This window comes from Myotis brandtii, unplaced genomic scaffold (assembly GCF_000412655.1).
Source record: "Myotis brandtii unplaced genomic scaffold, ASM41265v1 scaffold583, whole genome shotgun sequence".
Taxonomy (NCBI): Eukaryota; Metazoa; Chordata; class Mammalia; order Chiroptera; family Vespertilionidae; genus Myotis; species Myotis brandtii.
Window position 1 is genome coordinate 143,843 of NW_005370191.1, and position 14,177 is coordinate 158,019.

A 14,177-nucleotide genomic window follows, 5' to 3' on the forward strand; every position below is an offset into this window, starting at 1 on the left:
GGCGGGGCGGAGTTGGGGGGTTAGGGGTCTTCTCTGCGCTTGGGGAGGCCTCAGGGGCACTTCCGCTCCACGCACTGCTTCCCGCCTTCTTCGTATTCCTGCTTGGAGATCCACATCTGCTGGAAAGTGCCCTGGGTGCGGGGGATGACATCGGAGGTCAGGGGGGCCCTGAAGGAACGGGGGTGGGGGGGCCTTCCCCACATTCTCCCAGTGCAGGCTCAGCCCCTCGAAACCCTCTTCCTGGCCTCCCCCCATCCTCCGTCCCACCTCCCTCCGGCAACGGCCTCCCTAACCCCCACCCGCGCCATCATCCCGCCAACCCCTTCAGAATACTGGGGGCGAATACCCTCCTTCATGCCGGTCAACCATAATGTTGATTCATTCATTCAACAAGTATGAATTTCTCACCGTCTGCCCTGGGCGAGGCGCTGTTTTTGAGCTGGGTGGTGGAACTTACAGCCCCAGGCCAACCAACCAGCACCCAGCACGCCCCCACCCCCAACCCCCACCCCCACACACGTATATGCACACATTCCATCTCCACCAGGCATCCTATCACTCCATCAGGCCTTACAAACTGGTCAAGTCTTCCCTCATTCCCAAGAAAAATCTTTCACCCACCATTCCTGCACCTCCTGACTTGAGATGGAATTGTCTCCACTCTGGTGCCCCACCCCTACTGAAACTTGCCCCTGAGGGTCTCCTGCCCTGGGCATTTCAGACTGTCTCTTCTCTTTGATGGTTGCTTTGTCTCTGCCTGAAAGTTGATGCCTGTGTCCACGGTTCTGTCCCTTTTTCTCTCCTTGGCTCACAGAACAAGGCTTCCTGGACCAGCTCATCCACTCCCTTGACTTCTCATGAGCTAAAACCCACCCCTCCCCCAATATTCCATTTCCCTTGCAGATTTCCACGCTGAGTAACAGAGCCAAATGCTTAGCTGTCTTTTGGGTACCTTTTCTCAAGTGTCCCTCAGAACTTCAAACTCAACGTGTTCACCACTGAGTTTATTATCTTCCCCCAGGTCTGGCCCAAACTTGTTTCTATGGTCTTTCTTGCTTCCTAGCACTGTCCAATAGTGTGTCCAATAGCACTTGAAGTGTGGCTGGACTGAACTGAAATGTGCTAGCGGTCACTAGCCACTGTGGCTATTGAGCACTTGAAGTGTGGCTGGACTGAACTGAAATGTGCTCTATGTAAAATACACACCAGATATGGAAGACAAAGTCCAGAAAAAAGAACGTAAAATATCTCAATCATTTTTATATTGATCATGCATTGAAATTACATCTGGATATACTGGGTTAAATAAAATATATATTCTTTAAACTTAATTTCACCTTATTCTTTGGACTCTTAAATATGGCTGTTAGAAATGTTTAAATTGCATATGTGACTCACATTACAGTCCTTTTGGGCCTCATCCTAGACCCCCTTCCCTCTTGCTTCTTGTATCTAAATAGTGTCCACATTCTGTCAGTCGTGTCAGTCGGACCTCTGATAAGCTCCCAGGCCAACCCCCTAATATCTACTCCTTTCTCAAACCCCAATCATAGTAGAGACCACTGGGCCCAAGTGAGCTTCGTAAATTATAATTCGACTGTCTACTGTGTCTGCTCACTGCCTTTGGCCTTGCCTGCCTCTGCCCATGGTCCAAGCACCCTCTCTCTCTCTTTACCTCATGAGTTCTTACTCAGTCTTCCCATCGCAGTTTGAATGCTCCTTACAGGCCCTTCATGATCCCTGAACTGGATCAGGTCCTTCCTTAAAGGAATACCCTCACACTTTGTGAGGACTTCCTGTTTAATGGTCTTGGCCTCTAGACCAGCCGTGGGCAAACTACGGCCCGCGGGCCAGATCTGGCCCGTTTGAAATGAATAAAACTAAAAAAAAAAAAAGACCGTACCCTTTTATGTAATGATGTTTACTTTGAATTTATATTAGTTCACACAAACACTCCATCCATGCTTTTGTTCCGGCCCTCCGGTCCAGTTTAAGAACCCATTGTGGCCCTCGAGTCAAAAAGTTTGCCCACCCCTGCTCTAGACTGTCCCTGCTCATGGAGGCAGGGACTGTGTCAAGCTGTCTGTACACTTCCGGCACACAGGAAGCCCACAATCACGGTGTGTGGCTGACATGCTCAGCCCTGAGCTAACTTCGGACTGTCAGCCTTCTGCCTTTCTGACCCTTGTTTCTGTCTCTCCGGGGGCTCCCCCTCCATGGATGTCCCCTCTGTATGGCTGACACTCTCCAGCTCCCTGCTCAGTATCTTGCTTCTGCTCCAGCAGCAGGTCCAAGCTGAACTCACCTACTGCCCCAGACCAACCTGCTTGCCTCCTTCTCTAACTGCCCCTGTTCTTCACCCCATCCCCACTACAACCCGTGACTCCAGGACAATATAGCCTCCTTCCAAGCTTCCCTTGGGTCCAGCTCACACTGGATTCTTAAAGACACAGTCTTCTCCAACATGCCTGTGCCTGTCACCTAAGCTTCCCCCAAACCTTCAGTGTCTCCTGTCTGCTGACTACAGAGGGTGCCTCACCCTGGCACACAGGCCACGGCAATCTCATCCCAACCAACCACTCCAGCTTCATGGCCTCTGCTCCCTGATTTGTGTCCTGTGGAACATTAACCCTTCTGGGACCATGCCTGCCCTTTCTCAAAAGTAAATGTTCGTTGAATGAATAAATGAGGAGGCAGGCAAGACACTGGGCTTGTCCCTTTCCCACAGTCAGAGCCAGGCCAGACCCCTTCCCACTTACGAGTGAGGCCAAGATGGAGCCTCCAATCCAGGGGCTGAATTTGCGCTCCATGGTGCTGTTGCTGGCAATGAGTTTCAGTCGCATGCTCTGGGGGAGAACAAGGGCTTGGGGAAGCGGACGCCTGGGTTCTGGGAAAGGACAGGGCTGGGGTTGGGGAAGACTGGGAAGCCACAGGGGGAAGGTTCTGCTCTGGTGGCCAGAACACTAGAGGTTTGGGAAGGAGGACGGACTTGGTCCTGAAGAACTAAACCAGGACTGGAGTCAAGGCCTTAGTTGGGGGTAGGTTCCTACCGGTGGGGTCTTCTGGGAAAGCTCTCGATTGAGCCTGTCAGTGAAGCCCTGAAGCAGTGTGTTCCCACCAGTGACAATGACACTGCCATATAGGCCCTGAGAGCAGTGAGGAGGAGTAAGCAGACAGGGAACAGCCCTTCCCTGTCTCCCCACTTCTCCAGGGCCCCTTTGCCCAGCTGAAGGCTTGGGCCTCACCGGGCGAATGTCGATGTCACACATGCCGATGCTGGTGGTCACCACGTGGCCCACACCTAACATGGTGTTCCCCGAGAGGCCCTGCAGAGAAAGGTGACCTGGGCTTTGGGCCTTCTGCCCCTTCTCCCCAGACTCCTGTGACCCTTCCCAGCCTCCCCCACACCGCGGCATCGGGGGAACCCAGCCAGCCCCACCACAGTGCCCTCCAGCCAGCCCAACCTTGACATTGGAGGGATCAAACAGGCCCTCAGGGATGCGGAGCCGCTCAGCACCGTAGTCTGTGTTGTAGCCATTGGGCATCTCATAATGTACAGTGGGCATCTGTGCAGCCACCCTGCCCAGAAAGGAGCAAGACTTTGTTTTCGATAATCGCAAAGGACCATAGGAGCCCCCTGAGCTCCAGGCCTGCCCTCTTTCCCACCCCCAGCTGTGGGCCCCACTCACTGCTCATCGTAGGGAGAGTCTGAGACCTGCAGCACAGAGGCCTGGAAGTCCTGGATCACCTCCTGAGAACCCAGGGAGGTAGTGAGGGTTGGCCACCCTCCTCATACCTCCACAACCCCATCCCACCTGCAGGGCCTCTGTCCCTTCCTGTCTACTCATGCAGGGGACTAGCAGCTAGGGAAGGGGTGTTTCGGGGGGTCGTCTCCAGGGTCTCACATTGCACATGTAGTTATGCCAAGACTTGGAAACCTGGGGTAGCTTCTCCTTCTTCTTCCAGTTTGGTGGGGCGCCCTCCCGCACGGGCTCCTGTGGGGGTACAGCCTATGAGCACCCTTCCTCATCCCATACTTGCCCAGCCCGCCCTGACCACACCTACATTCCCAGCACTCATTGGCTCTGCAGCTAACAGGCACTGGGCTCTCTGCTCTGAGGCCCACAAAAGGTGTTTCCATCCCTGTTAGAGGAGGGATAGTGGGGAGAGCCTGTTCCCACGAATTCCACCCATGCAATTGGTACAGCTGATCTGAAATTCCCGGGTCAGAGAAAGCTGAGGGAATAGGGAATGCAGTGGGAGACCAGAACCTTAAGGAAACAGCCTTTACTGAGCCATGTTCCATGGGGTGGTCCAGGCAGACCTTTGCATGTAGTATGTCATTTGACACAGCAGCCTTATGTAGTGTTTCACGTTTCAGGGGAAGAAAATGAGGTTCAGGGAACTTCAGTCTCATGCTCTAGGTCACACATGGTAGACGCAGACCTTGAAACTGACCCCAGAACTCATCACACTGGCCCTTCACATCGTGCTATCAGCTGGCTGTGTGACCGAGGCCACGGCCCTCAGCCTGTCTGAATCTCTGATGCCTTGATTGTAAATTGAGAAATTGGACCCAGGTCCTCTGAGGACCCCTGCTGCTCCCCGCTCTTATATCTAATGAGATAATGGGTCGACAGACATAAAGTGAGGGCCCGGGATGCCCAGAGGCCCCACCTTGGCAGCAATCATATAAGGTGGGATGATGTCAATGGCCATTTCTTGAAAGAGCTCCCGGCACTGCATGGAGATGAAGTCCCCTGCCAGGGGTGACTTGACGATGCCTAGGAAGGGAGAGGTGTCAGAGCCTGGCCTCCCAAGGCACTCCCAACCTCTGCTGAGACCCCACCTTGCTGCAGGACGTAGCCATCATGCACTGGAATGGCCGTGGTGTGGGTGGCCCCACTGTCCAGTACCAGGCCGGTGGAGCGTCCGTTCGCAAAGCTGGCATAGGACAGGCAGGTCAAAGAGATAGCAGCAGCAAATGAGGGGGCAGGGACCCAGGTCTGACCTCTGCTATGCTGAGGTACAGCCCATTCCCAGTCTGCAAATTTCTCCTTGTTTGCGACCCATTTGCTGGAGGAAGGCTCCTGAGACCTGTCACTTTTCCCCTCTCTGACTCACAACATCTTCCTCTTGCTCTTCTTTCTGAGCTCCCAGCCTGTCTTTAGTCTTGGTTTTATGTCCTATGGGCTCCTTGAAATTAGGGGCCATATTGCCCCAGTGCATGGCACAGGGTTCAATGCAAGGCAGATCCTTAAAAATGTAAATGTTGATTAGCTGTTTGGGAAGGAAACTCCTGTGTCGTATACGCCTTCTTCTCTCCAGCCCCCAGCCCCTACTTGGCCCAACTTTCTCTCTGCCCAACCTGATCCAGGAAATGGAAGTGGCTGCTGACTGACCACCCCAGGGTCCAAGGCATTAGTCCACTGGGGCCTTCTGTACTAATGGGGTTCATAGGGGTGTCCGCCCCTCCAGGACCTTATCTCCATAGAATCAAGCCTAACCCCTAGCTCAGCAGGCTACACTCCCTCTCTGGCCCTCCACCCAAGCAGAGCAGCTCCGCCCAGAGGATACGCGGTGAGCACAGCTGTCTTGCATAAGAAGAAGGCAGGAATGTTGTACTGTTCAAACATCAGCTCAGTCAGCTTCTCCCGCTTGGCCCGTGTATTCCACTGGGGAGAAAGTGCAGGAGGGGACTCAGGAATGGAGAGGCACAGACCATGCACGTACATACACACACACGAGGTCGTCCCTTTAACCCACATTGACCTTTACAATGTGAGAACTATAAAGAAGTGTAAAGACCACTATCCAAACTCAGGTGAAGAAGACAAAACTCAGAGAGAGATAGTGATTTGCCAAAGGTTACATGGTAGAGCTGGGACTCAAGTCATAGTTTCTTGACTCCTGGCCCAGTGTTCTTTATTGTACAATATCCACACTTCAGGCTCCTCCTAGCCCCCAATACATCTCTCTTCTTCCCCATTCTAATCATTTCAGAGGTAAGAAAGCTGGAGATATTTCCGGGTAAAAATGGTGGATTGAATACAAACATCTAATTTTATTCCCTTCCAGGATCCCAGCAAAACTATAATCAAGGGGCAATTTAAAAAGACATAAACCCACAAAAACCAACAAACACATGAAAAGATACTCAATGCCGATGGCCATTAGGGAAAGGCAGATCAAAAGCACAATAAGATACCACTTCACACCCACTAGGATGGTAATAATAATTTGAAGGAAAAAACCAACAACAGAAAACAACACGTGTTGGAAAGGATGTGGAGAAATTGAAACCATTGTAAGTTGCTGGTGGAAAGGTAAAATGGTTCAGCCACTGTGGAAAACAACTGGCAGTTCTTCCAAAAGTTAAACATTAAATTACCATATGACCCAACAGTTCCACTCCTAGTTATAGACCCCAAAGAACTGAAAACAGGTATTCAAACAAATCTTGAACACAACTGTTCATAGCAGCACTATCAGCAATAGCCAAAATGGAAACAACCCAAATGTTCATCAGTGGATGGACAGGAAAACCAATTGTGGTATATCCATACAATGGAATATCACTCAGCCATAATAAAAATCAAAGTGCTGATATATACTGCAACATGAATGAATCTCAAAAACATTATGCTATGTGAAAAAATACAGACACAAAATACCACATATTGTATGATTCCATTCTATGAAAAACACAAAATAGATATATCCATAGACACAAAAATCAGATTGATGGTTGCCAAGGGTTGGGGCAGGGGGAGTGGAGATGGCTTTATGAAAATGGATTATCTTTTGGGGTGATGAAAATGTTTTGGAACTAGATAGAAATGATGGTTGTACAACATTGTGAATGTATTAAATTGTTAACATCAAAAAGGTTAATGTTAGCTGAGAGAGGGAGAGAAAGAGAGAGAGAGATGTCCTCAAAGGTTGGGAAAAATAAGAAAGGAGAAAACAGCACCATATTTTCTAAGATTGGAGATCGGATAGGTGAGTGGTAACTGACTTCACAGATCCAAGAATGCTGACTCAGGAAGTAGTGGAAAAAATCAGAAACAACCTGTGTTAAACTGCAGAATCCTCACAGGGCTCAGGAATGGGTCATTTCAGGTATCTCTGGAAGTGGAAGTGAAGGGAAAGCTAAAATAAGATTGTTTAAAGCTCTTCAAGTAACAGATCCTAAACTCTTTCCCCAATTCCATATTACTGGGCTATTGCTCACCCTAACTCAGGAGAAAAGTGGAAGGATATGGTGAACATCAGTCCTACTCTCTCACTTGGCTCTTAGAATGCTGGTGCCAGGCCTGTCTTTAGGATGGAAATCTTTCCTGTGAGTTACATCAAAGATATCAAGATTCCATATATCAGAGGCTGCCTAACAAACATCCCAGTCAGAGCAACCTATAGCAAAGGTCATAGCCCCCACCCCACACAGCTTCCTATCAGCTTCTTTTATTTTTTGGGTCAGTCCTCACTGGAGGATATTTTTTCCCTTGATTTTTAGAGAGAGTGGAAGGGAGGGGGAGAGACAGAGAGAGAGAGAAACATCAATGTGAAACAGACACAATACTTGGTTGCCTCTAGAAGGGTCCTGACCAGGGCGGGGGATTGAACCTGCAATTGAGGTTCATGCCCTTGATCAGAATGGAATGCTCTATCCACTGAGCCAAACCAGCTAGGGCTCTATCAGCATTTTAGTCACTCATCTTTTCTTTTTCTTTTTTAAAATATATTTTTATTGATTTCAGAGAGGAAGGGAGAGGAAGAGAGAGAGAAACATCAATGATGAGAGAGAATCATTGATCAGCTGCCTCTTGCACGCCCCTTACTGGGGATCTAGCCCACTACCCAGAAATGTGCCTCGGGACCCTTCAGTCCGCAGTCCCTCGCTCTATCGGCTGAGCCAAACTGGCAAGGGCTTAGTCCACGATCTTAATCATAAGCAGACAAACAAGGATTTGCATAAATCTAAAAAAAAAAAAAGAGGTCATGGTTCAATTCCCTGTCAGGGCAAATGCCCCGGTTGCGGGTCTGGATCCCCAGTGTGGGGCATGCAGGAGGCAGCTGATCAATGATTCTCTCTCATCATTGATGTTTCTATTTCTCTCTCTCTCTCTCCCTTCCTTTTTGAAATCAATGAAAATATATATATTAAAAACATTAAAAATTAAAAACAAAATAAATTGAGATAGAGAACCCAAAAAAAGGGCAGGCGGGTGGGGGGGGGAGGGAAACAGCTTAGGAGAACCAAAATTATGCAGGGACACAAAAACTTTCAAAAGCAAAATTTATAATATCCTTTATGAGTTAACAGATGATATTGCACCCATAACACAAGAATAGGATGCTCTAAAAAGTAGCATTTGTGTAGCAAAAAAAGAACTCCTGAAAATTAAAAATACAGGAGCAGATATGAGCAAATCAATAGAAGGGTTAAAAAATAAAGCTGAGCCCGGCCTGTGTGGCTCAGTGGTTGAGGGTCAACCTATGAACCAGGAGAACATGGTTCAAATCCCTGTCAGGCACCCAGGTTGCAGGCTTGATCCCCAGTAGGGGGCGTGCAGGAGGCAGCCAATCAATGATTCTCTCTCATCGTTGATATTTTAATCCCTCTCTCCCTCTCTGGAAGCAATAAAAATTTTAAAAATCTGCCCCCACTTTGTGTACCCATGTACTTATTAAAAAATAATAAAGCTGAGGGAATATCTTGGAAATTAGAGGGGAAAATGAAAAGGTGGGAAAAAATACAAAAATTAGAGAACCAGTTCAAGAGGTGTAGAATCCAAATAATAAGACTTCCCAAAAGGGAGAACAGAGAAAATTGAGATAAATAAGTAATTTAAATTACTGAATTAAATAATTACTGAATTATTTTTTTCACTGATTGAAAGACAGGTTCTAGATTGAAATGACATACTGTCTAGAGCAGTGATTTTCAACCTTTTTCATTTCACAGCACACATAAACTAATTACTAAAATTCTGAAGCACACCCAAAAATATACTTTTTGCCGATCTGACCAAAAAAAGTATAATTTTGATTCATTCACATTGAATGAGTGTTGGCTGTTGTAATTTTTAAAAAATATATTTTATTGATTTTTTACAGAGAGGAAAGGAGAGGGATAGAGAGTTAGAAACATCGATGAGAGAGAAACATCGATCAGCTGCCTCCTGCACACTCCCTAGTGGGTATGTGCCCACAACCAAAGTTCATGCCCTTGACTGGAATCGAACCTGGGACCCTTGAGTCCGCAGGCCGACGCTCTATCCACTGAGCCAAACCGGTTAGGGCTGTTGTAATTTTTATTTATTTATTTGACAATCTAAGGGAAAAGAGGTCAGTGACTCTGACTAAATACTTAGGTATTATATGTTTTTAAAATTCTTGTGACACATTGATTGAAAATCACTGGTCTAGAGCAATTAATGAAAATAAACCAATATAATAGTGTGGAATTATAAAACACTGAACACAAAGTGAAAATTCTATAACTTTCAGAAGGGGAAAAAATTACATCAAAGGATCAGAAATTAGATATTTTCAGCCTTCTGGGTGGCAACAATAGAAGCTGGACAACAATGGAGAAGTACCTTCAAGATTATGAAGAAAAATGATTTCCAATTTGGAGTGTTATGCCTAGCTAAGCTATCAATATAAGATCAGACACGCAAGGTCTCAGAAAGTTTACTTCCTGTGACTTTTCTAAGGCAATTACTGGAGGATGTGTTCCATGAAAATAATAAAGCATGTTTTAAAAAGTAGTCATGAGATGCAGGAAACAGGATTTTTAACATAGGAGAGAAGCAAAGAGATTCCCTAAAATGATGGTGAAGGGAGATGTCAGGATGATAGCTATGTTCTCTGTGTAGAAGGCAACCAGTCCAAAGTGGAGCAAATCAGTGGATTCTTGAAGAGATTTCTTCAAGAAGATGAAACTGACACAATGCCAAAGTAATTAATTTTTTTAAGTATGTGTTGTCTAACTTTGTTCTCTTAAGATTTTTTGACTATTCTGAGTCCCTTGATTTCCATATGAATTTTATTTTTAAAAATATATTTTTATTGATTTTAGAGAGGAAAGGAGAGGGAGAGATAGAAACATCAATGATGAGAGAGAATCATTGATCGGCTGCCTCCTGCATGCCCCCTACTGGGGATCGAGCCTCCAGCATGGGCATGTGCCCTTGACTGGAATTGAACCTGGGACCTTTCAGTCTTCAGGCCGACCGAGGTACATGCCCTTGACCGGAATCGAACCTGGGACCCTTTCAGTCTCAGGCCGACGCTCCATCCACTGAGCCAAACTAGCTAGGGCAAGGAATTAATTTATTAAGAAAAGTATAAATAAATGATGAATAATTTAGGTTCACATTTTTTTAAAAATCCTCACCCAAGGATATTTTTTCCCATTGATTTCTAGAGAGAGTGGAAGGGAGGGTAAGAAAAAGAGAGAGAGAGAGAGAGAAACATCCATGTGAGAGAGACACGTCACTTAGTTGCTTCCCACAGGTGTCCCACACGTCTCTACTAGGGCTAGGGAACCTGCAACTGAAGTACATGTCCTTGACCAGGAATCGAATCCGTGACACTTCAGTCCCCAGGCTGACGCTCTAACCACTACTGAGCAACCAGCCAGGGCTAGAGTCACACTATTAAGTAGATAGAGTCACACTATTAAGTAGATAGGAAACTATGCAAAATAAACATCAAGACAATTTCAGTTCTAGGAAAAACAAAAGGTTGTGCAGGAAAGGAAAAATAACCATAGTTTATTGCCTGGCTCAGCCCTGATTAGTATACATAATAATAACAGTGTAAATACTGAATATTGATCTTAGAAAAACCTAAAATACAACTGTACATAAAGGTGGGAGTGCTGGGCCAGCATCGACCTATGAACCAGGAAGTCATGTTTCATTACTGGCTTCGGGCTCGACCCCCAGTAGGGGTCATGCAGAAGGCAGCCAATCAATGATTCTCTCTCATCATTGATCTCTCTCTCTCTCTCTCTCTCTGTCTCTCTCTCTGTCTCTCTTTCTCCCCCCTTCCTGTCTGAAATCAATAAAAGTATATCCGGAGTCAAGGTTTTTAAAAGGTGGGAGTGCCCTAAGCTGGTTTGGCTCAGTGGATGAAGTGTTGGCCTGCAGACCGAAGGGTCCCTGCTTTGATTCCAGTCAAGGGCACATACCCAGGTTGCAGGCTCAATCCCCAGAAGGGGGCGTACAGGAGGCAGCCAATCAATGATTCTCTCTCATCATTGATATTTCTATCTCTCCCTCTCCCTTCCTCTCTGAAATCAATTAAAAAAATTTTTTTAAAAGGCGGGAGTAACAAATATGTGTGATGTGGGCTGGGGGAGGAAAGGAGCTAAATGCTCATTTTCTATAGTTGGAAATCCATGGATAATGCCTAAAACTAAAACATCCACAAGTAGCATTTTAAGTATGTTAGTGATTTGAAAGAAAATGACAAAATTAGCTAAAAGAGAGAAAAGCAGCTGCCTCTGGAAAAGGTAAATGGAAGAAAGAGAGTATAGATGGCAATTTTTTCCCTTAACATACTTTATAAAGAAAATTGATTATTTATGTGCATATATAGTATTGACAAAAATTTAAGTTAAAAGTTCAAAAAAGGACTTTACAAGAAAAAAAAAAGTGGATAAGGCTGGCTGGGGGAAGGGTGAGTGGATAGAGTAGGAAGAGAGAGCGGGATGGAGACCAAACCAGGGAGGAAGGAAGAAGATGTGGTTGGAGGGAAAGTCTGAAAACTGAGATGGGTGATTGATGACAGAGGCTTGAGGAGAGAGGTGAATGATGGGCCCAGGGCTGGACTAGTGCTGGAGGAGGCACTTACCGGCGCCTCAGACATGAGCACTGGGTGCAGGTTTGGCTCGGACTTGACGTGTTTGCTGTAGGTGTGATCCAGGATGGCCCGGAAGCACTCCCAGTCCTCGACTGGGGCCAGGATGCCAGCAGGAAGAGATGAGGTTGGGCAGGCAGGGGTGCAGAGACAGGAAGGAAAGGAAGGGGAAAGACCAAGTCCAGGGGAGGAGAAGTGGGATCAGCTCCGGTGGCAATCCCCCCTTCCCAGGTGTCTGGGAACCGGGCTGGGAACTGGGCAGCTGTGGGAAGCAGTGAGGGGATCCCTGGGACTTGGGTGGCTGCAAGGAAGACTCCATGGCTGTGGGGTGCTGTGTCCCGGATTGAGGGGTGGACTTCAGGTGTGTGTCAGGAGGTGGTGGATGGGGGCCCCTTACTCATGCCATTTTTGAGGGGTGACATGACCTCCGCTCCATCCCGAGGCACATGCAGGGCGTTGGTGTCGATGTGAAAGATCTTCCCTTTCTTCTCTTTCTCCCCCTCCAACTCCAGCCCGCACCCCTCCTCCGCGGCCAGCAGCCCCACTGTGGTAGGGAAGTCAGCCTGGAGGCGTGAACCGGCGGGGAGAGGGATCAGCCTCCTGCCCCAGTCCCCGCCCTCGGCAGGGCCTCAGCCCGCCCTGGGTGGACTCCCACATTCCCGCTCAGCAAAGCTGCTCTCTGGGCCGAGAGCCCGGGGTTCCTGGGGAGCCTGGAGAGGCGTCCGGAGGCCCTAGGGTTTGGGAAGGGGCTGGAAGGCTCACCTTGGGACAGTCCTCCCCAGCGTATCCAGCGCGGACTGAGAAGGAGCCAATGTCAAAGACCAGCGCGCCCACCTCATCTGTGTCGGGAGACAGGTGTGTGAGGGGGTCTCCCCCGATCTCTCCCCCTGGATCGTTCCGAGGAGAAGTCATGGCAGAGCCACCTTCAATACCGGCCGAGACGCGTGGGAGCTTGGCTTGGAGTCCGGAGTCAAGCTTCCCAAGTCCCTTCTTGCCCAGTGGCCTTGTTCAGGCCAGTGTCTTTGCTGGCAAGGAAGGGGTCGGGGCCGGGCGGTGGTGGGCTGAAGGGTGCAGAGGTTGGGCCAGGTGCGCGCGCGCGAGTCTGGGGAAGACCGAAGGTAGGAGGGGCGCAGGACCCCAACCCGGGGCTGGACCTGCTCGAGCACCGAGGCGACAGGCCCCGGGGTGCCCAGAGCTTGAGTCGCGCCGGTCGGGGCGCAGGGCTGCAGGTGGGGCCCCACCAGGCTTGAGAGGCCGAAGCCGGAGGCTCGCTCACCTCCGCCGTAGACGCCCCCGCTCATAGTGCCCGCTTTAGCTCCGCTCGCGGCCCGTGGGCGGCGGCGGGATCAGCACCGAGGCGGCCGGACAGCTCCCGGGATCCCGGGTGGGGCGGGGCGCGGGGCGGCCAATCGCGAGGCCGGATCCCCCACCCCCAACAGCACTGCGGATTGGGTACGAAGAGAGACAATAACCCAGCCGGGGGCCGCTGCTTTAAAGGGATAGACACCACTGCCTTCGGTTAGCGTGTGGTTAGCAAGAACGGTGAGACGGGCCCTGAAGGGCAGAGAGCAGGAATACCCAAGAGATGGCGACCATGGCCATCCGGAGACCAGGATTCTGCAAGGTGACTGCTGCTGGGGCCACTCCTCCCTTACCTTTTTTTTTAAAAATTGATTTTGAGGGAGAGAGAGAGGAAGGGAGAGGGAGAGAAAGAAAAACATGATGTGAGAGCGGAAGACTGCCTCCTGCACGCCCCCTACCGGGGATTGAGCCCGAAATCTGAGCGTGTGCCCTGACTGGGAATCAACCACCAGCCTTTTGGTGCACTGGACGATGCCCAACCCGCTGAGCCACACCAGCCAGGGCTGCTCCCTTACTTTTTAAATTGGGACCAAGGAGAGGGTGCCATAGGCTGGGAGAGTCACCCACCCTCAGGCTCCTGAGAAAGGTTCTGCCATACCCAGGCCTGAATGAGATAAGGAGCGGGGGAGAAATGGGGTGGAGGGAGGAGAGGGAAATGTAGGGGAGTGGGGGTGTCTCACCTTCCCTGTCTTTCTGATGGCCCCTCTTTTCCTTGTCTGTCCCTTGGTGCCTGAGCACACTTATGTATGCATTCATACATGGTGCTCAGCTAACCCAGCTTCAGCTTCCTTTCCCTATTCTATCTTCATCTGTTCTCCTCAAAAGATATTTATCAAGTAAACAACTAGAAGGCTCCTAGATTCTTCTGGGCTCCTGGCATGAAGCCACCTCCACAGCAGTTTTGATAGCAAAGGTGAAGGTGAAGGTGCCTGCATTGTTTC

The 14,177-nt window shown here is 49.0% G+C and overlaps 1 protein-coding gene across 1 annotated transcript; it reads right to left on the reverse strand.

The window, feature by feature from the left end:
* Positions 1–6: 6 nt before the first annotated feature.
* ACTL6B (actin-like 6B) lies at positions 7–13,282 on the reverse strand. Its single transcript, XM_005879103.2, has 14 exons — positions 13,151–13,282; positions 12,637–12,713; positions 12,272–12,437; positions 11,869–11,969; positions 5,578–5,675; positions 4,850–4,944; positions 4,678–4,784; positions 3,906–3,995; positions 3,690–3,751; positions 3,465–3,579; positions 3,246–3,326; positions 3,051–3,146; positions 2,760–2,846; positions 7–131 (listed from the first exon to the last, which is right to left on the reverse strand). Exons 1-14 carry the CDS (start codon positions 13,173–13,175, stop codon positions 51–53), a joined length of 1,281 nt encoding a protein of 426 aa, XP_005879165.1. The 5' UTR covers positions 13,176–13,282; the 3' UTR covers positions 7–50.
* Between the last annotated feature and the right edge of the window lie 895 nt (positions 13,283–14,177).

Excerpts from the sequence above, each read along its gene's own strand:
- ACTL6B (XM_005879103.2), bottom strand. The coding sequence starts at position 13,175 with ATGAGCGGGGGCGTCTACGGCGGAG. Across the intron at positions 12,714-13,150 it reads CGGGGGCGTCTACGGCGGAG|ATGAGGTGGGCGCGCTGGTC; the intron begins GTGAGCGAGCCT and ends CTCCCGACACAG. Across the intron at positions 3,580-3,689 it reads GACTCTCCCTACGATGAGCA|GGTGGCTGCACAGATGCCCA; the intron begins GTGAGTGGGGCC and ends CTTTCTGGGCAG.